Raw genomic sequence first — 22,119 nt, 5'->3', positions numbered from 1 at the left:
ATAAAAAAATGTCACTATATACGAGGTACTATTCATGCTATATTCCTCTGACAATTTGTCATCTTTGTCAAAAAGTTTGGAAGCATATTTCGTTACAGAATATTTTTGTACAATAGAAACGACAACTTAAGTTTGTTGGGAAAAAGTTTTGGAATGTTTTGACTTTTTCTGAAATTTTTAAAAAATAAAATCATGTATCATGTGTAATTACCATCATGTTCCAAAGGGTATTTCCCATTAGTTTTGTCCCTTCTTGCTATTAACAAGTTTTAAGTGTCACGGAACAGTCTCAAGACGGACGTCAAGGCGGAGAATGAAACAATTTTTTTAGTGGAGCGAAAAATGAAATTGACGAATCAAAAAGATTGAAATCTCCAGGCAGTGTTGGCATTGTACTTTGCAATGTGAATGATGGATACCGGGACGGTGGCTCATGCCTCATGAAGGTGGTGTCGGAATGCTGAGTAGGGTATCATGGTGTATCTGGAAGTCAGGGTGGCATCCCTGCAAATGTTGTTGTGTTTCTGGTGTAGTTTGACTGGGAAAATCTAGTTTGTTTTGTGTATTTTTGGCCGACTTCTCATATTGATCAATCAATTATGAAGGGGAATAAGTTCCGAGTTGTCTTAATATATGATGGGTACATACACGCAACCAAACAGCCATAGCTTGCATGTGACATGCCTGATTGGTTGATGCAGCCTACCTATCATATGCCCAAAGTCTCTCCTAAAGTTTTGACGGAGCAGAACCATCAATTATTTATGTGCAGCTAGGCTCTTAAATGTTTCTACCTCTCATAATTTTCCTTGCTTTTTTTTTTTGCAACGGGCTATAAATGCTTCTCTTTTTTAGTCATGTGACACCACGGGCTCAATCCTCTCTCGGCGAGAACGCATGAGTGTCCTAGATGCCCAAGCGGAGGCAGAAAATTGTTTTGCTTTTGCTTCTTCGGAACGAGTGGCATCGAGAAGCATGTTAACAATCTGTGACACATGCACAGTGTCTTGAGATGCACTTCCACATATTGTACATGCCTACCCATTTCCGTGGTAGGTTCTAGCTAACCGACTGCTCCTATCTCAAGAAAAGGCAGACATCATTATCTAGTATAATGAATACGAGATGCACCCAATAGGTACTGCCTAGAAAAGATGATGATCGTCACCGACCCCAACCAGCTCGGTGCATCATCCCTCCCGGAACAGACATCACTAGTGGCAGCCACGAGTGAGAGCCGGCAGTGTGTCTCCTCGTTGCATCAGTGTATTATTATTGCTCAAGAAGACAGGAAATGTAATCCAAAAAGGAAATAGCATGCAGAGATCCAAAATAAGAGATATAAAACAGACCAAGGTAGCAAGTTACAACACGAAAAAGTAAAGACAATAGCCATATCATGCCGGAAATGAATACCCGAGCATTATTAAACGCAAATCAAAAGTATTTAAGTTTAATATCCGCAGTTGAAATAGCACACACGAATAGCAGTACATACTTCAGGGATGGTATCGTGAAAATGCAATTAGTCTGAATATGGAAAGAAGACTCAATCTCAGTCTTACAGTAAGTGTCGCCTTATTTGGAAGGGAAAATAACTTACAGCAATATTATCATACTTGACAACAAGCACACGAACAACAGCAGGATGTGGGACTGGCAGCAAGCATTGCGCTAGTCTGAATATGAAACACAACTCACTCGCAGTCTTAACAATCACAGCCTGAATTAAACAACAGGCAACATTGTCACACCTGACAACCGAGCACACGATCAACACTAGCATTACCAAATGCAGGCGGTTGCAGCAGAAGTGAAGCACCATAAGTAGAAGTGGAACTAACAGCAGAAAGTGCAGTAGTCCATGTTGAAGAAACAGAGGAAACCCAAAAGTGGAAGCATCTCCCTTCCGGCCGGTGACACCTACATAACCAACATCGTATCACATCAATATCTTAAAAGAGAAACAAAAAATAGGGGTACTAGTTGGCTGGTTTGTGGCTAGCTTACATACCCACATATTTCCAGAGCAATGGCAGCTCAATCTCGCAGAGAGTACCTCAACCTCGTCCCTCGAATCGCAGAACAATGGCGCAGCAGAGACAAGAAGTCGCCGGTGATTTCGTGGAAGCCTAGATACTCGAGGGGCATGACGAACTCAATGCCAGGTGGGACCTCGGTCATGCTGCTGAGTCTGATTAGGAATAAATGTTCCAGGGACCCCATGGCACCTTGCTGTATCTCTAGACGCTTCAAATTAGGCAGGTCTGTCAGAGAGAGAACCTTTAGCTTGGGAAACCACTCCGTGAGAAATGACAGATGCTCTCCGGTGTATGCTCTAGTGAAATGTAGACGTGTCAAGCTTGACAACCGAGAAAGGGACGGCAAGGGGTCTTTTGTCAGCTGTGACCAAGATAGAACTAATTCATACAAATTCTGCCCTCCGACAGCTTGGAAGAGAGGAGACTCATCCAACGCACCTTCCAGTAGCCGTCCTCTCAATCTTAGCTTTTGCAGGCTTGGCAGGAGAACATTCAACAAGAGAACCTCGTTCCCGTCACTTGCATTCACAGATAGCAAGGACAAATGCCGCATTTGAACTAGAGATTCACTGATGCATTCGCAGTAGATTCCCTTCACATTCAATAACCTCAAGCTTTTCAGTTGCCTCAGCTCCCCTAGATGTCTAAGGGACTCATCCTGTACTTCTAATGCTTGTAGCGTTTGCAGGTTTGTTAGATTTCTGAGTCCATTGGGGATACACATACCACCGAGATGATTGATATTTCTCCAATCTGGATCCATTATTTTCTCAACAAATAAGTGCCTGAGCTTCTTAAGTTTCACAATCCCACTAGGCAACTCATGTATGTCAGATTTACAAAGGTCTAGTGTCAACAAATTTGAAAGCTTCTCAACAGACCTCGGGAGCATTTTCACCTTTGAATTACGCAAACCCAAATGGCGGAGATTAAAGAGATATCCAATAGCATCTGGAATCTTCTTGATGGGTATACCACTTAATTCTAGCACTGTCATATATCTTGACTCCTTGCATAGCAGGGGTAGTAGAGTGAATGGTGACTTACTATCGCCTGATGTAATTACACTTCGAAGATGGTGTAAACCAGAAAATGACTGTTGAACATCATTGTTTATTTTGTCAAGCATCAATCGGCGTCCATCCATCTCAAGAGACCCCTCACATTTAGCCTCTTGTGAAACACCAAAATAGTTCTTCTGGCACAAATCAACTGCCAATTCACGTAATATATCGTGCATTTTGAATTCTTTTATCCTACCAAATGAGTTCATCTTGACAAGTTGTAGCATGTTTCTATCAACCAACTCCTTCAGATAGCCTTCTGCTACTTCTTCTAATGTGCTTTCACCCCTCCCCTCGATGAACCCCTCTGCTATCCATAACCTTACAAGTTGTTTCCTTTTGAGAAGATAGTCTTCTGGAAATAAGCTGCAGTATAAAAAACAACTTTTCAAGTGTGTTGGAAGGTAGATGAAGCTCAGATGCAAAACATTCCTTATGTGGTCGAGCCTCGAATTATTTATTATCTCCCAGATCAGTTGGTTATTTAATTCTTCCACAGTTTTCTCACGCACACGCAAGAGGCTAGCAACTGACACAATAGCAAGAGGCAAGCCTTTACACCTGCTAACTATTTCCCTGGACAAAGGCTTTAACTCCGCATGACAATCATGATTTGTTTCTTTTGCAAATGTTTTTTTGCAAAAGAGATCCCATGACTTATCTTCTCGTAAAGCTTCTAGTGTTAAGATATGTCCTGGAGAGGCAAGTGCAGCAACATCGCCTTCCCTTGTTGTGATTATCAGTCTACTTCCCTTATCATTATGAATAAGCATCCTAGACAAATCATCAAATGTTTCTGGAGTCCAAGCATCGTCCAATATGATCAAGTACTTTCGTTGCTCCAGAAAACTCTTCAGTGTCTCTTCAAGGCATGTGATATCCATAGCTGCAGATTTAGATAGAACACTGACATCATCTTTGAAAAGTTCCTTACATATATTCCTCAAGACATCTTCTCTAGAATAAGATTGAGAGATGGAGACCCAGGCATGGCATTGGAATTTCTTTCTCTCATTCCTGTAGACATTTGCAGCTAAAGTTGTTTTACCAAGTCCTCCCATTCCAAGAAGTGCTATGACCGAGCATTCCAAATCATCATCTGCCAACCACTGCCCAAGTTTTTCTCTGTTTTCAGCCACCCCCACAAGATCTTCTTCATCAAGGGAACGTGAAATATTTGCTAGATCTTGGCCCCTCTTGACAATGTAATCACAGATGCTGGTGGCCCCGCTGACCCCACTGATTGTCATGGGAACCCAACGTTTGTTTGTCTCTGATAGGTGACTAAGGTCTTTCTCTATTTCCTTCACCTTGAAAGCCAACTGGTTCATAGAAAGCAGAGATCTGGATTTTCTGAAGCCCTTTTTCAGGTAAAAACATGACCCAATATCATGTTCCTGACCAACTAGATATAAGTACTCATCCACCATGTCCTCCATCACATGTGCTACTTTCTATACCTCCTCCAACCAGCCGTCATATACTTGATTGTTGCGGTTTCGAATATCCATGTGACAGAGCACATCATGCATTATGCGAAGCTCCCTCGCAACACGACCCATACTGCCATGTAGCTCTTGTAGTTGTGCTTTGTACTTTCCAAACTGAACTTTGGCTTGGTTTGCCCTTCTACTTGCCAAGGCGATTCCGATCTTTTTAATGGCTAGAAGAATTACAATCTCTGCCATTATTTCTGAGAATTGCTAATGTCTTTGCTGGTGGCCTTCACAAATATTATTAGAATGGCCACTGCAAAATGAATAAGTGATGTATTATTAGTTAAACTGTTAGTCCACTCAGCTAGTGGCGGGAAGTTGCCATCTGACTGTGGCAAATTTAGTGTTACTAACAGATAAGAAAAAATGACAATCGACCAAATAACTGAACATACATGCTCTGCCGTAAAGTGACATCTCAGGTTTAAGAATAAATGCCCCAAAGATGAAAATTTGAGGCAAGTAAGACGGAAGGAACTTATTTGACATGTTCTACTTTCAGAATATTGGCTAAGGTGGCAGTTCCAGGTAACTTGGTTCCATGGGAATCTTTAGGAAACGTCAACATATAATTTCCCTAACTAAGAGACCTAGTCAACGACGTCCACTTCAGGATTTCCTCACATAACAAGAATGCTGACTCTAGAAGGCTAAAACTTTGTGTGGTGCCGTATCTTCTATTACCTCCGTCCCAAAAAACTTGTCTTAGATTGGTCTACGTACAGATATCTGTACCTTACGGACATCCGTATTTAGATAAATGTAAGACAAGATTTTTGGGACACTACATCTGTATCTTAACAAATCTAAGACAAGCTTTTTGGGACGGAGGGAGTATGAAAGAGCATATGCGAAGTCTGTCACCACGAACAAGCATTGTCAACAACTACACTGCAGACTGATTCCAGATATTTGTCGGAAACAATGAAGGGTGGCGATTGTGGGAAATCAATTGGGTGGTAGTAATTGCCGTAATTAAAGGCGAATATGCATAACTAATACTCAGCTAGGCACAACCAGAGTAACAAGATGCAAGGACCATAAATCGTGCAAATGTCTTGTAATTTGACATTTTGACTGCTACTCTGCTAGGCACAACCAGAATGAGAATATATCTGATATCTGGGCAGCAGCACCACACTTGACATCTCGACATTTCGTCAGAGGAAGCAAGCAAGCAGACATCAGATCAAATCAAGCAATTCCAAACCCATGGCCTCATGATGGCAATGCTTAGTTAAGTCTCGACCTCATTCATATATACTACAGAGAATAAATCATACGTACTCCAGTACTTGGCTGGCTGCCTTACATTGTAGTCGCCGCCGACAGTCCACGGCGAGCGAGGGGCGCCGTCGCCGCGCGGGCCGCCGGGTGTGGGGTGTGGGGTGTGGGAGGGGTGGAAGGGGGCTGGCTCCCCAGTTGTGGGCAGAACAGTAGCCAGAAGAGCAGAATGGTTGACGAGGTCTTTGGAGCAAGCGGAACCTCTCATTCTGCTTTTCTCGTTCGTCATCTCTGCGTGCTTGGTTGGTCTCACTACGAGAGAGATAGAGAGGCCACGCAGGTCCACGGGTTTCATTTTAGCTTTTCTTTTCGGGTGATTTTCATTTTAGCTTTTTGATTTTCTAACTTATGTATCCTGTAAACAAAAAGTTCAAATTATCGTATTAGTGTTTCTTGTGACCAGCGTTTTAAAATAAGATTCTTTTTGAATATGTTTCGATGACTTAAATAAAATGTTGATGCATTTGGTTCAAAGAAATGGAGCAAAGTAAAATTGAAGATTTTTTTCTTTAGTGTCTCTTTCAAAGAAAAGATATGTTCATTCTTTTTTTTTAACTTTGTTTCCTTTTCTTGAGAAGCATAACCGTGCATTTCATGGAAGTAAGCTTCTCGTGGAAGCATATAATTTTTTCTTTCCAAAAGGCACAATTGTGTTTATCACTGATGCAAATTTGTACTTCTCGTGAAAGCATAACTATTTTCTCTCTTTCCAAGAATCTCGCAGAAGCAAATCTCTGCTTCTCATGGAAGCACATTTTTTTTCCTTTCCGAGAAGCACAATTGTGCCTCCATGAAAAGCAAATGTGTTATTCTTCGTGGGAGCACATATTTTTTCCGCGCAAAAGAAGAAAAACCCACGAATGTTTTCTCTCTAAAACCTAGGGAAAACCAGGCAAAAATGAAAAATAGAAGAGAAAAATAAAAATATATATTTTAAACCTGAAACACCCGACACGTGACATGTGGTGGCGTCTAGACGCCTATATGACATACTCCCCGAGAATCAAAATACAAAGTGACCCCCGGAGGTCCTCTGCAGAGAGTAACCCTATTTAGTTGCTCTCCCAATTAGTTAATCTCCTAGGGGAGCCACCCCTGCGTCTAGGTGGGCTACCGTAGGATCGTGTGGATCTTTGTTACCTTTACTTCGGCTGTTTACGGCCATATATCGAGTCCTTTCCGTTTCTGTTTTGAACTTTTAGTTGTAAGTGCCACACGTGTGGCATGAACACATGGCAACTCCGAACATTTTTTATGGCGGGTTTAGTGATAACTTTCTTTTCGAATGGCAAGTTTCAGTTTTTTTTTTGTTTTTCCTTTTTGATAACAACTTTAGTTGTATAAAAATGTCAGGACTAGAGTGCTTCGTGCCACACGGGTGGCACCTATTATTTGGTTTATTTTTTTTTGAATAGTTGTAAATTGTTTTAAGACCGGGCAAAAGGCTCTTGTCTCATCTTTTCCACCGCGAGGGATACCACCATCAATCAATGGCCACATGCGCCCCATGGAGATCACATGACATTAATTTCAGTGTTGACTCCATTCCGTGACAAATTAGTGTCACACCTCTTATATATGAGACTCTTGCTCTTGTTGCATCAGATTCGATTAGTCATGCACTCGTCCGCTATACCTCTATGGGGGAGAGCTTGTAGGATGGAGTTAAAATAGATCACTTTTCAACCAATTAGTTAAACCATGCCATGCGTCCTCCATTTCTTCCATTGATTCTCCTTGGGAACAAGTGGCATCGGGAAGAGTGACACGATGCATGCCCTTACCTCACCTGTGTGTCATGTGGCATCAGCCAAATCCTCTATAAATGGTACGACGATGAAGAAGAGGAACCGTACAAAGACCAGTCACGCAATTACGAACTCGAGATATGGCATCAATAGCGTTCCTAGTGTCACTGCAACGAATCTTGTCTCCATAGCGACCCTTTGGTCTGGCTTCACTGTACTGCATCATAGTGGGATTATCTAGAGCTAGCTAGTCTGAGACTCCTATAATGCTAGAATACTGATCAGTCCAGAGATATGCATTCTTTCTAGAAATCTAAACAGTGCTTCAAATGTTTTTACGCTCTGACCCATTTTTTCACCAGTCAAAATTAAGAAGATTGATGCGGCTAGATGATGTGGTCGTCCCTTCTTGCAGAAAAATGTTATAAGTTCATCAGAGCAATATCAAAACTGGCGCAGTAGGAAGAATACTTACAAAACATAACTGACTAGTAAAAAAAACTAAACTCTACAACAAATTGAACATCAACAACTAGGTCAATTTCTCTGCATGTCAACGGCTAATTACAGAAGTCCTGGATAGTAAACTCCCAGTTAACTCACGTCGTGCCTACATCAGAGTTCGTGTGTGTCATGATTGTTGACACCAGATTTTGGCATGGTCAAAAACACAATTAAGATGGCCTCAACTGAAAAAGTACTCAAAGTGAGAAAGTTCTGTATCGTCGAAAGGAGAAACTATGATATTTGGGCCGTAGCCATCCGATCTCATCTCTAAGGCCAAATTTGTGTTTGAAGTACTGAGATTTTGTATTCAGAACACTATTCGGTTGATTATGCCCCCAAGAGGGCCTCGTATGGAAAAATGATGTACACGGATTGTCTTCGTCTCGTCGAAATGATCGATTTTGATATACAAGTCGTTCCAATCCAAGTTCGTATGCAAAAGTTAGAGCCATAGAAATGCAGCTCTGTCAGGAGGCAAAAAATCGCGCCCCCACCAGACACTCTGTCTGATGGGTAGCGCAAATAATAATCTGTTTTGCGCAACCGATTGACCCTTAAGATGACCTCTGATTAAAAACCGTTCAACACGAAAGTTGTTCGTCTTGTCGAATCGGTCAAGATTTCTTTTGGACTCATTTCTATCCGAGGTCGTTTAAACCGAACAGTTTTGAAAAGTTTGGACAAAACCAATCCGAATTTGACTAGGGTTTTGGACGTGAATCCAAGCCTTTTCCTTGCACGGGAAGTCCAGCCGCCTCTTATATACCTAAGAGGTGACGACCGATTGAACAACAACACACAATCACAAAACCCATCTACTTTTTACCCTAGTTTTACATCTCTCCCTGGTTCTTGCTCTCTCGTTCTTCATGTTGAAGGGTAGCAACCCTCGAGGCTCTAGGGGCGGGCGAACCAACCTAGGGCAGCCCATAGCCGCCGCGCGTCCAGACGGGGTCCCTCTCGGGCGCGTGGGGTTTCGGGTCCTGAAAAGCACCTGCCAGATTGCTTGCGTACCGCGCTTCCGGACGACTCTCCTTCGACGTGAGCTATAGTGCATCACGCTCGGCGTTGGAGGTACACAGTGACGTGTTCGTGTGCGAACACACTTTTTGATGACTCCGCTGGGGATGAAAGATCAAGAATTATCATCAACCATGTCTAATCTCTCCAAGCCCTTAGAAGTTGACGCCGATAACATCATTAAGCCAAGACTTGATAAACTATCGGGGGAACATCGCCAAGCCTATGAAACGCGCAAGAAGAAGCGTGAAGAGGCTTTTGAAGCGCTCAAGAAGAAGCACGAGGAGGACGATTTGGAGGCGTTTCTTGCAAGTTTCAAGAAGGACCGTCAAGGCAACATCACTCCGGTTGGAAACGTCAATTTTTCTCCTCTCATTGACGAACAAGATTTAATCGCTGTGAGTAAAGTTTTTTCTCCAGAGCAAGTGGCTGTAATTGAAAGTCTTGCTAGTAAGGGTAATGTGATGACATACAATTCTTTTGTGGCAAATACTAATGCTAAGAAAAATATGCCTCTGTCATCTAGTGATACTGTTGGTGTATCTGAAAACCCTAGTCCAACTTTACTTATTTCATCGGCACCTCCTATGCAACAACAATATAGTATATGCCGTTGAATTTCTACCCTAGTCAAACCAACCAGCTTGTGGCTGCACCTACATATCCTAATCCTATTATGAGTGTGCCCAATTCGGCGTCAATGCCGAATCACCTTGTCGCACCACCCATAGGCGCAAGCATGTTTGGTCTTCCGCTGAATTATGGTTCGGCGCCCATCCCACAAGTTGCATCACTAGCTAGTACTCAGGTTGCTCCGATGTCATTGCCACAAACATCTTCATCTACCTCAGATTCAATTTTAGCTAAATTAAGGGAGGGTTTGCATAAGATGTTTCTAGAAACTTTCGGAAACGAGCCGAAAGTAAAGAGTCGTGTGTACCAAAAGCCTTATCCTGAGCACTTTGATGCAGTTTTGTACCCTCAAGGTTACAAGGTTCCTGATTTTGTTAAATTTAGTGGATAGGGCACAAAAACAACATGGGAGCATGTTAGTCAGTATCTAGCGCAGTTATGTGAAGCAGGTTCCATAGAAGAATTGAAAGTGTGCTTATTTTCATTATCTTTAACTGGCACCGCATTTTCATGGTTTGCTGCTTTACCACATGGTTCAATTCTCTTATGGTTCATAGAAAGCAGAGATCTGAATTTTCTAAAGCCCCGTTTCAGGTAAAAACAAAAGCCTGTATCATGTTCCTGACCAACTAGATATAGGTACTCATCCACCGTATCCTCCACATGTGCTACTTTCTGTACCTCCTCCAACCAGCCATCATATACTTGATTGTTGCGATTTCGAATATCCATGTGACAGAGCACATCATGCATTATGCGAAGCTCCCTCGCAACACGACCCATACTGCCATGTAGCTCTTGTAGTTGTGCTTTGTACTTTCCAAACTGCACGTTGGCCTGGTTTGCCGCTCTACTTGCCAAGGCGATTCCGATCTTTTTAATGGCTAGAAGAATTACAATCTCTACCATTATTTCTGAAAATTGCTAATGTTCTCTACCACTATTTCTGAAAATTGCTAATGTCTTTGGTGGTGGTCTTCCCACATATTATTAGAATGGCCACTGCAAAATGAATAAGTGATGTATTAGTTAAACTGTTAGTCCACTCAGCTAGTGGCGAGCAGTTGCCATCGACTGTGGCAAATTTAGTGTTATTAACAGATAAGAAATGACACTCGACAAAATAACTAAACGTACATGCTCTGCCATAAAGTGACATCTCAGGTTCAAGAATAAATGCCCCAAAGATCAAAATCTGAGGCAAGCAAGACAGAAGGAACTTATTTGACATGTCCTACTTTCACAATATTGGCTAAGGTGGCAGTTACAGGTAACTTGGTTCCATGGGAGTCGCTAGGAAACGTCAACATATAATTGCCGTAACTAAGAGACCTCGGCAAAACGATGTCCACTTCAGGATTTCCTCACGTAACAAGAATACTGACTCTAGAAGGCTAAAGATTTGTGTGTATCTTCTAGTATTACCTTCGTCCCAAAAAGCTTGCCTTACATTTATCTAAATACGGATGTCTGTATCATTAAAACGTGTCTAGGTACATCTGTATGTAAACAAATCTAAGACAAACTTTTTGGGACGGTACATCCTTATCTTGACAAATCTAAGACAAGCTTTTTGGGACAGAGATAGTACGAAAGAGCATATCTGCATATGCTAAGTATGTCACCATGAACAAGCATTATCAACAACTACACTGCGGACTGATTCCAGATATTTGTCAGAAACAATGAAGGGTGGCAGTTGGGGCAAATCAATTGGGTGGTAGTAATTGCCGTAATGAATACTATTTGAGAATAAATCATACTCTAGTAATTGGCTGGCTTCCTTACATCGTCGCCGCCGCCGGACAAGTATACTTTTTGTCCCTTAATTTTTGTCCCTTAATTTTTGGCAGAGTCTTGTCCCTTAATTTTTGGCAGAGTCTAGATTTGGTCCCTTAATTTTTGGCGGAGTCTAGATTTGGTCCAATTTCAAAACCGGACAACTTGCACCTTAACTACTGACACCCTTGAATATGTTTTGACGACTTAAAAAAATATGTTCATGCATTTGGTTCAAAAGAATGGAGCAAATTAAAATTGATTTTTTTGTATGTCTCTTTCAAAGATAAAGTATGTTCATTTTTTTACTTTTTTTTGAGAAGCACAACCATACCTTTCACGAAAATAAGCTTCTCGTGAAAGCATATTTTTTTTCCTTTCCAAGAAGCACAATTGTGTTTCTCACTGCAGCAAATTTGTACTTCTCATGGAAGCATAAATATTTTTTCTTTCCAAGAAGCACAGTGCTTCTCTCTCACGGAAACAAATATTTGCCTCCACGAGAAGATGCAAATATGTGCTTCTTGTGAAAGAGAAGCAAACGAGAAGAAGCAAATATGTGCTTCTCGTGAAACAGAAGCAAATATGTTTTCACTTTCCAAGAATCTCACGGAAGCAAATCTCTGCTTCTCATGGAAGCATTTTTTTTCTTTCCGAGAAGCACAATTGTGCCTCCATGAAAAGCAAATATGTGATTCTTTGTGGGAGCACATATTTTTTCCGCACAAAAAAAGAAAAACCCACGAATGTTTTCTCTCCAAAACCTAGGGAAAACCAGGCAAAAATAAAAAATACAAAAAAAACTAAAAAAATACATTTTAAACGCGAAACACCCTACATGTGACATGTGGTGGCGTCTAGACGCCCATATAACATACTCCCCGGGCATCAAAATATAAAGTGACCCCCGGAGGTCCTTTGCAAAGAGTAACCCTAGTTAGTTGCTCTCCCAATTAGTTAATCTCCTAGGGGAGCCACCTCTGCGTCTAGGTGGGCTACAGGTCCATGCGCTACCGTAGGATCATGTGGATCTTTGTTACCTCTACGTCAGTCGTTTACGTCCATGTATCAAGTCCTTTCCATTTCTGTTTTGAACTTTTAGTTGTAAGTGCTACACATGTGGCACGAGCACATGGCAACTCCGAACGTTTTTTATGACAGGTTTAGTGATAACTTTCTTTTCGGATGGCAAGTTTCAGATTTTTTTTGTATGTTTTTTTCTTTTTGATAACAACTTTAGTCGTAAAAAAATGTCGGGACCAGAGTGCTTCGTGCCACATGTGTGGCACCTATCATTGGTATATATTTTTAAAATAGTTGTAAACTGTTTTAAGACCGGGCAAAAGGCTCTGTCTCATCTTTTCCACCGTGAGGGATACCACCATCAATCAATGGCCACATGCACCCCATGGAGATCACATGGCATTAATTCCAGTGCTGACTCTATCTCGTGACAAATTAGCGTCACACCTTTTATATATGAGACTCTTGTTGCATCCCCATCCATCTCTTATTCGATTAGTCATTCACTCGTCTGCTATGCTCTATGGGGGAGAGCTTGTAGGATGGAGTTATAATAGATCAGTCTCCAACCAATTAGTTAAGCCTTGACACTAAAGCCTAAACCATGCCATGCATCCTCCATTTCTTCCATTGATTCTCCTTGGGAACGAGTGGCATCAGGAAGAGAGCCATAATGCACGCCCTTACCTCGCCCGTGTGTCACGTGGCATCAGCCAGATCCTCTATAAATGGTAGGGCGGACAGGAGGAGATGCCGTGCAAAGACCAGTCACGCAATTATGAACTCTAGATATGACATCCATGGCGTGTCTAGTGTCACCGCCATGAATCTTGTCTCTGTAGCGACCCTTTGGTCTGGCTTTACTGGACTGCATCAATGGGATTACCTAGAGCTAGCTAGTCTGAGACTCCTATAATGTTGGAATACTGATCAGCCCAAATATATGCATTCTTTCTAGAAATCTAAACACTGCTCCAAACGTTTTTATTCTCTGACCCATTTTTTCACCAGTCCAAATTAAGAAGATTGATGTGGCTAGATGAAGTGGTCGTGCCTTCTTGCAAAAAAAATGTTATAAGTTCATCGAAGCAATATCAAAACGGACGCAGTAGGAAGAATACTTACAAAACATAACTGACTAGTTGAAAAAACTAAACTCTACAACAAATTGAACATCAACAACTAGGTTAATTTCTTTGCATGTCAACGGCTAATTACAGAAGTCCTGGATATTAAACTCTCAGGTAACTCATGTCGTGACTACATCAGAGTTCGTGTGTGTCACGATGTCTGTAAGCCTTTGGTAAAACTGGTTAGTATGTCACAAAACTTATATTCTTGGATTCGTATTTGAAAGAAATTCCCAATGATATTACTTTTGTAGTGTATAAATTATTTTTTTGTCAATCTAATCGAATGTCAAAGTTTGACCCAAAGGACGAGGAGGACCGCAAAATGTTTTATTTTTCTTCCTTTCTTTCTCTGCTTCTACTCCCATTCTCCACCATGATCAATAGCTTGTGAGCATATTTTGCTTCATCCTCTTTCAAGCGACAATTGCCACTATCACAGCGTCAAAAAACACCTTATATTAAGTTGGGATGCAGCTGGATGAATTAGTTTTGTCCCTGCTTGCCAAGAATAATTTTCAAATATCTCGGAATAGCCTCAGAACGGACGTCAAAGCAGAGAAAATAATGTTCAGAGAATGAAATTGATTGATCAAAAAGATTGAACTCTGCAGCCAATTCAACATCAACATTCGGAGCCTCGGTGCCTTTGAACGTCAATGGACGTAGGCTCTTTATTGCCCTTTTCGATTCTGGAAGGAACAAGGAATGGTATGTAATTAAAAAATTAATAATCCAATTTCGACGTATTTGAGCAATCAAATCCCTTGACACATAGTTTTTGAGAGATCTTGTAAATTTCAACTAATATGGTGATAATCGCAAATGTTTTACTAGATAACAACAATAATGTGTTCATATATCTAAACAGGCTTTGGCCTCGCTTTATTTATAGATAAAGTAGAAACCAAAGTAGATGGCATAACTACTAGTGAGGTCATCCCTTTTTGGCAAGTCTATCAGATGGTATATGGACGGTCATTTTCTTTTGCAAAGCGGTCATCTTTTTAACTAATAAAAAAACCAATGTTTACTACTCCCTCCATTCCATAATGTAGTACACATAAATTTTCTAAAAAGTCAAACCTCCCAAGGTTTGACTAAGTTTGTGGAGGAAGACATTGACATATAGAGTGCCAAAAATATATCATTAGATTCATCATAAGATGTAGTTTCGTATTTTATATATTTTATATTATAGATATAAATAGCTTTTTGGTCAAAGTTTGCAAAGTTTGAGTTTTTAGAAAATCTATACGCTACATTTCCAAATAGAGGGAGTAATTAACTACAAACCCACTGTATGTACGACTGTATATTTTTTATGTTAAAGTCTAGATGAAAAAAGGTTGCACGAGTCCTTGGATATGTCTATATTTATTACGCGTGCCCAAAGATGCTTTAAGGTTCATGTTGGTCTAGATTGGTCATGTAGGCAATGGAGAACTCGTATTAACATACGGTCGTCTAGAGTAGTCATGTAAGCAATGAAGCAACTCCTATTAACATATGGTGGGCGCATACAGATAACCAGACAGTCATAGCTTGTGTGTAACATGCCTGATCGGTTGATGCATGCAGCCTACCTATCATGCCCAAAGTCTCTCGTAATTGGAGCAGTACCTCCAATTATTTATGTGCATCTAGGTTCTTAAATGTTTCAACCTCATAATTTTCCTCACTCTTTTTGCGACTCTTTCTTACTATTCTACATCTATAAATATCTACATACTCAATCCTCTCTCGACAAGAACACATGCGTGTCTTAGATGCCCAAGGGGAGGCAGGAATTTGTTTGGCTTTGCTTCTTCGGAACGGGGGACGTCAAGAAGCATGTTAACAGTCCTTGACTCTAGTCCAGTGCAGTGAGATAAACTTCCATATGAATGTTGTCGTTGGTCCAAGCTAACCCACTGCTCCTGCATCGAGAAAATGCACAAACCATTAGCTAGTGCAAGGAATACGAGGTGCATAATTTCCAAAAGGTACTGCCTACAAAAGGCGATGATCGACACCGACCCCATCCAGCTTGGTGCATCATCCCTTCCAGAACAAACATCGATGGTGGCGGGCACAAGTGAGAGCCGGCAATCTGTCTCCTCGTTGCATCGATGTATTATCATTGCTCAAGAAGACAGGGGATGTAGCATGCATAGATCCAAAATCAGAGTTAGAACAGAGTAAGGTAGCAAGTTACAACAGCAAACACTGAAAACAGTAACCATATGATAAAGAAAATGAGCTAGACAGAATGGCGCGCTCCGTTGCGCCATGCTATATTCATGATCTTTGGATGCGATTTTGCAGGTTCGACAACCAAGGCACCGCCCCCAACCAAACCAGCACAAACAACCACACGTAGTCCAGGGTACCGCCCACCATGCAACGACCGAACGCAACACCCAAAACGTCGCCAAGTACCAAGGAACATCACTGAAAGAGCAGCAACGGGGCACCAGAGCTAAGCGCAGCTAAATCCCAGCCTACGTGCGCAAATAGAGCATCAACACAGGAGCAAACCCCCAAAAGGAATCAACTACCAGTGAGTAACAGGGTTGCTACAGGACACATGCATCGAACAGTCCACCGGTCTGGCCAAATATAAGACGTTCTAACTGCTTTCTGATTCAAATGTATATAGACGCGTTCTAGTGTATTCGTCTACTCATTTCAGTTTGTATGTAATCCATATTGAAATATCTAAAACGTCTTACATTGGTGGTAGTAGATGCTTCTGGTTTGGGTTTCTCTTCTTCTTTCTTTCTGCATGTTTCTGCCGGATTTTTCTATCTTTTTTGTTCGTTTTTTCCTTTATTCTTCTGGGTTTCTTCTTCTTCTCCTATTTTGTTTCCTCTTTTGAACATTTTTAAATTCATGCAATTTTTTCAAATCCATGAACTTTTCCAGATTTTGTTTACGTTTTTCCAAATGATGAAATTTTTCTCAGATTTACGAACATTCTTCAAATTCATGAATTTTTTTTAATACCTGAACTTTTGCAAATTCGTGAAAGTATTTTAATTCAATAATTTTTTTTCAAATGCAAATTCACAATTTTTTCAAATTCATGGTTTTTTAAATGTATGAACTTTTGAAATTAACATTTTTTTAAATTCATTAACTTTTTTGAAATTCATGATTTTGTTTTCAATTTGATGACCTTTTTTCTTTGAAAGGTTAAATGTTCAGTGGGTCAATGGTCAACTGCAGAGAACCTATCAACCAAGCAAGCGAACATGCACGACCAATGGAGCGAACAGGGATGAACTTTTTCTTAGCTGTGTGAATGGGATGTGTTGGAATAATTATGCATCTCTGGGATGCCATTAGCAGGAACAGATTGCATCTAGATCACCTAAAACATGAACAGAGAAGGGTTTAGGGGATCATTACGTGTCACGGCAGTGGACATGATCGCCTGCTTGGTGCAGGCTTGATGCAGAGGTGATGTAGTCGAGGTAGAAGTCCTCCTCAACGTCCTGATGCCCTCAGGACGCCACCGGCACTGCCCGGGAACGGGAGCGGCGGCTGGAGTAGGTCTTCCTGTCGCTGCAGCGCCCCCCCCTGATCGGATGGGGTGAGAGAATATCGGGAGGGGAGTGAAACCGTACGAGAATTGTGATCACGCAGGCTGCCAACCCTCTCCCGTTCCCTTTTATGTAGCGCTGGCGACAGGGGACCTAAACCATCAGTTGGTTTGGGTGCCCCCGATCAGGGCGCCTTAGTTGGGATAAAAACCTCACGTACGTTGGTGCGTGGGGCCTTTTCATTAACGTTATCTTTCTCTTTTTTTTCTGTTAAACTAATAGATCTAACTGGCCTGTTTAAGCCGTCAGATCAAAACCAACATTCTCCCCCTTGATCGTTAGGCTTAACTTCATTCGCCCATTCTACATAGGAATGATGTACCAAAGTGAGGTGTTACAACAGCTTGAAACGCCACAGAACCTCAACACTTATAGTACACCCGCTTATTTTGAAATGGAAAACATTTTGCTAATTGGGGAGTGGTTTATTTTAATGGTCCTCTTATTCCAGAATCATCAGGCCTCCAGTAGTCCCATGCCGGCAACATGCTCACGAAAAATACTGGGTGGTAAGCCTTTTGTTAGCGGATCCGCAAGCATATGCATCGTTCTTATATGTTTAACATCAACTGTTTGATCCTGGATTCTATCTTTCACAACACGATACTTTATGTCAATGTGTCTGGCAGCATTACTTGACCTGTTGTTACTCGTATAGAAAACTGCTGGTTCATTACCGCAGTACAATAAAATTGGTTTAGATATGCTGTCAACCACTTTAAGTCCGCGTATAAAATTCTTTAGCCATACAGCCTGCCCGGTGGCCTCATAACATGCTACAAATTCTGCCTGCATCGTAGATCCAGCAGTTAACGTTTGTTTGGAGCTTTTCCACGATATAGCTCCTCCCGCGAGTGTGAATATATAACCTGACGTGGATCTCATACTATCCACGCACCCGGCAAAATCAGAGTCTGAATAACCAACAATTTCTAGGTTATCAGTTCTTTTATATGTAAGCATGAAATCCTTAGTTCCTTGCATATAACGCAAGACTTTCTTTGCGGCCTTCCAGTGGTCCGGTCCTGGATTGGATTGGTATCTGTCAAGCACCCCGGTTACAAAACATAAGTCTGGGCGTGTACATACTTGAGCATACATGATGCTTCCAACAGCTGAAGCATAAGGAACCAACTTCATCTGATCAGTTTCGCATTGGTTCCTCGGACATTGAAATGTCCCAAACTTATCGCCCTTAACTATAGGAGCAGGTGAGGGTGAGCACTTATGCATATTGAATTTTTTCAGTACTCTCTCAAAGTATGCCTTTTGAGATAGTCCTAACGTTCCTCTGGACCTATCTCGATGAATCTCGATGCCGAGGACATACGAGGCTTCACCAAGATCTTTCATATCAAAACTGGATGACAGAAAATTCTTGGTCTCATGTAGCATATCCTTATCGCTACATGCCAATAATATGTCATCAACGTATAGGACTAAAAATGTGAACCTACTGTCTTTAAACTTAACGTATATGCAGTTGTCCACAACATTTTCAGTGAAACCAAAAGTTTTGATAATTTTATCAAACTTGAGGTACCACTCTCTTGAAGCTTGCTTCAAGCCATAAATTGATTTCTTTAGACGACATGCTAAATGTTCCTTTCCTTCCACAACAAAGCCTTCTGGCTGAGCCATGTAAACATCTTCTTTTAAGTCACCATTTAGAAATGCCGTTTTAACATCCATTTGGTGTAGTTCTAGGTCGTAATGAGCTACTAATGCCATTATGATTCTGAAAGAATCCTTGGTTGACACAGGGGAGAAGGTTTGCTTATAATCAATGCCTTCTCTCTGTGTATACCCTTTTGCCACTAGCCTTGCCTTGAACCGTTCGACATTCCCTTTGGAATCATACTTGGTTTTGTAGACCCACTTGCAGCCTACTTTCTTAGCTCCATCGGGAACTTCTACTAAGTCCCATACGTCGTTTGAGCCCATAGATTTCAACTCGTCTTCCATGGCAACCAACCATTTGGACGAATTTTCGCTTTTAATGGCTTCCTTATATGAGGTTGGATCCTCCACCTTTCCCATATCATTCATGTCCTCCATAAAAAAAGTGATATAATCATCTGATATGGCTTTCTTCCTCTCACGCCGTGGTCTACCCATGGGCGGAGGTGGTGGTGGAACATCATCATTTTCATTATTTTCTCGGATATCCTCATTTGTGTTTGGATTCTCATTATTAGTTTCTGGATCACCATTTGACTGAGAGACTGAACCGTGAGATTCAGGATCATCAGATGTCACATTTCTTCGTATTGGAAAAACAATCTCTTGGATAGTCGGGGATGGTACACAAACCCGCTTCTCCTCAAGATTGATCTCCCTTAAATTTGTGACCTCATTATCCTCAAAAAATACCGCTTGTCTAGTCTCCACAAACTTGGTGGTGTGTCTTGGACAATAAAAACGATATCCCTTTCCCCGATGAGGGTATCCAGCGAAGAAACAGCTAACTGTTTTTGGATCCAGTTTCTTAAGTTGTGGATTGAAAACTTTAGCTTCAGCAGGGCAACCCCACACCCGTAAGTAATTCAAGCTCGGTTTCTTTCCCGCCCACATCTCGTAAGGTGTGTTCGGTGCTGACTTAGTTGGAGCAAGATTTAGTATGTGTGCAGCTGTCTTTAATGCCTCTATCCAAAGGCTTACTGGTAAACTAGAGTGACTAAGCATGCTTCACACCATATCCATAAGGATGCGGTTGCGGCGCTCGGCCACACCATTTTGTTGTGGTTCACCAGGCATTGAGTACTGAGCAATGATTCCATTTTCAGATAAGAACTTGGCAAAAGGTCCAGGAATCTGCCCATAAGGAGCATGCCTACCATAATACTCTCCCCCGCGATCAGACCGTACAACTTTGATTTTTGCGTTTAGTTGATTTTCAACCTCCGCTTTATAGACTTTGAATTTCTCCAAAGCTTCCGATCGGTCACGTATGGGATAAATATATCCATGGCGGGAAAAATCATCTGTGAATGTAATGAATGAATCAAAACCATCTACAAACTTAACATTAAGGGGTCCACATATGTCGGTGTGAATTAATTCTAAAACCCCTGTGGCTCTTACTGCTCCTTTCTTAATTGTTTTTGCGAATTTTCCTTTAATGCAGTCGACACATTTGTCTGCATCTGAGAAGTCTAATGGGAGGAGTATTTCATTTTTAACTAAGCGTTCCATTCTCCCCCTCGAAATGTGGCCCAAACGACAATGCCACAATTTCGAAGAATTACTAACTCCTTTCCATTTCTTCTCAACATTAATTGCATCACTCACATGCATAACTGAATCATTATTAAGAGATAACATGTATAGTTGGCCTCGTCTAACACCGATGCCTACATTCTTATTACATTTGATCAAAACAAATTGTTTCTTGCCAAAATGGCACTCATACATATCATCATCTAAACAAGAAACTGAAATCAAATTCCTACTTAAGGTAGGCACATAAAGAACATTATTCAATCTAAGAGTGTGGCCAGTGTGTAGCTCCAACGTGAGAGATCCCACAGCTTCAACATCGGCCTCAACTCCGTTCGCAACCTTAAGCTTTCTTGTTCCTCCTCTTATAGTTTGGATCGTATTGAATCCCTGCATAGAGTTGGCAACGTGAGTGGTTGCCCCTGAATCAATCCACCATGACTTTATAGAAAAATTGACATAAAGAGATTCATCTACAAAAGTAATTTCATCAATACCTCTTTTGTTCATCCATTTTAGAAAGCCTGGGCAGTCCCTTTGATAGTGTCCCTCCTCTTTGCAGAAGTTACAAGCATTTTCTCCAGCAGTGGAGCTGCTAGGAGCAGAAGAAAAACCACCGGCTTCTTTACCCTTGAATGCCTTAGGGTTGAATGGCTTAGTGCCTTCTTTCTTGACTTGCCTTTTCTGAGGCTTAGGGAAACCTTGTCCGTCATGCTTTCTCTTGTTAGAGCCAACATGAAAGACACGGTCTTTCTTCTGCCTCATGATCCTTTCTTCCTCCTGGACGATCCTTGCGGTCATCTCAGAGAGTGGCCATTTTTCCTTTAGAGAGTTATAGTTGACCTTAAATTGTTCAAACTCTTCAGGAAGAGACTCAAGAATAATTATGACAAGAAGGGCTTCACTTAAAGAACACTCCAAAGCCTTAAGCTTGGTGAAAGCATTTACCACCCTCAATATGTGCTGCCTAACATTTCCGTCAATAGTGTATTTCTGAAGAAGTTTAGCAAAAAGCTCATGAGCATACACTTTGTCGGAGCCTTTAAATTGCTCCTCCATTTCAGTGAGGAAATCTTTAGCAGTATCTTTCTTAGGGAGTGCTTCAGAAATGTCCGGCGATATTGTCGCTTTCATGATGAGAAGCGCAATATGGTTGGACTTATTCCACTTTTCCATCTTAACATCATACTCCTTCTTGAGTTCTGCATACCCTGTGACACCTGCCACAGGTGCCACAGGTTTTTCTTCCCTCAAGGCATAGTCAAATTCATTACAACCCAAACATAATTCGACTTAGGACTTCCAACGAGGGAAGTTACTCCCCGTAAGTGGTTCGATCGTGTCGGACCGGAATGGAGCGGAAGCTGAAATCATCATAAAAGTTCATAAGTAAACTTGCATGATTATAAATTTACGTTGGTAAATAAACAAACATGCCAAGTATTTAATTTCAACTCCATGTCAAAACACCGTTGGGCAGAAAAAACATGGAATTAAAATATCATAAGTGATGACTCATAATAATAAAACAACGTTGGTCCGAAATAAAATTAGGGTCATGTCATTATTAATTTAAGCATCAACATA

General features: G+C 41.3%; 1 protein-coding gene across 1 annotated transcript; it reads right to left on the bottom strand.

The window, feature by feature from the left end:
- Positions 1-1,446: 1,446 nt before the first annotated feature.
- On the bottom strand, positions 1,447-6,145 carry LOC119312020 (disease resistance protein RPM1-like). Its single transcript, XM_037587742.1, has 3 exons — positions 5,915-6,145; positions 2,015-4,855; positions 1,447-1,923 (listed from the first exon to the last, which is right to left on the bottom strand). The coding sequence occupies exon 2, from the start codon at positions 4,543-4,545 to the stop codon at positions 2,041-2,043; it is 2,505 nt and encodes an 834-aa protein (XP_037443639.1). The 5' UTR covers positions 4,546-4,855; positions 5,915-6,145; the 3' UTR covers positions 1,447-1,923; positions 2,015-2,040.
- Positions 6,146-22,119: the final 15,974 nt, after the last annotated feature.

Source organism: Triticum dicoccoides, chromosome 5B (assembly GCF_002162155.2).
Source record: "Triticum dicoccoides isolate Atlit2015 ecotype Zavitan chromosome 5B, WEW_v2.0, whole genome shotgun sequence".
Taxonomy (NCBI): Eukaryota; Viridiplantae; Streptophyta; class Magnoliopsida; order Poales; family Poaceae; genus Triticum; species Triticum dicoccoides.
This window is presented reverse-complemented; position numbering and strand designations above follow the sequence as displayed.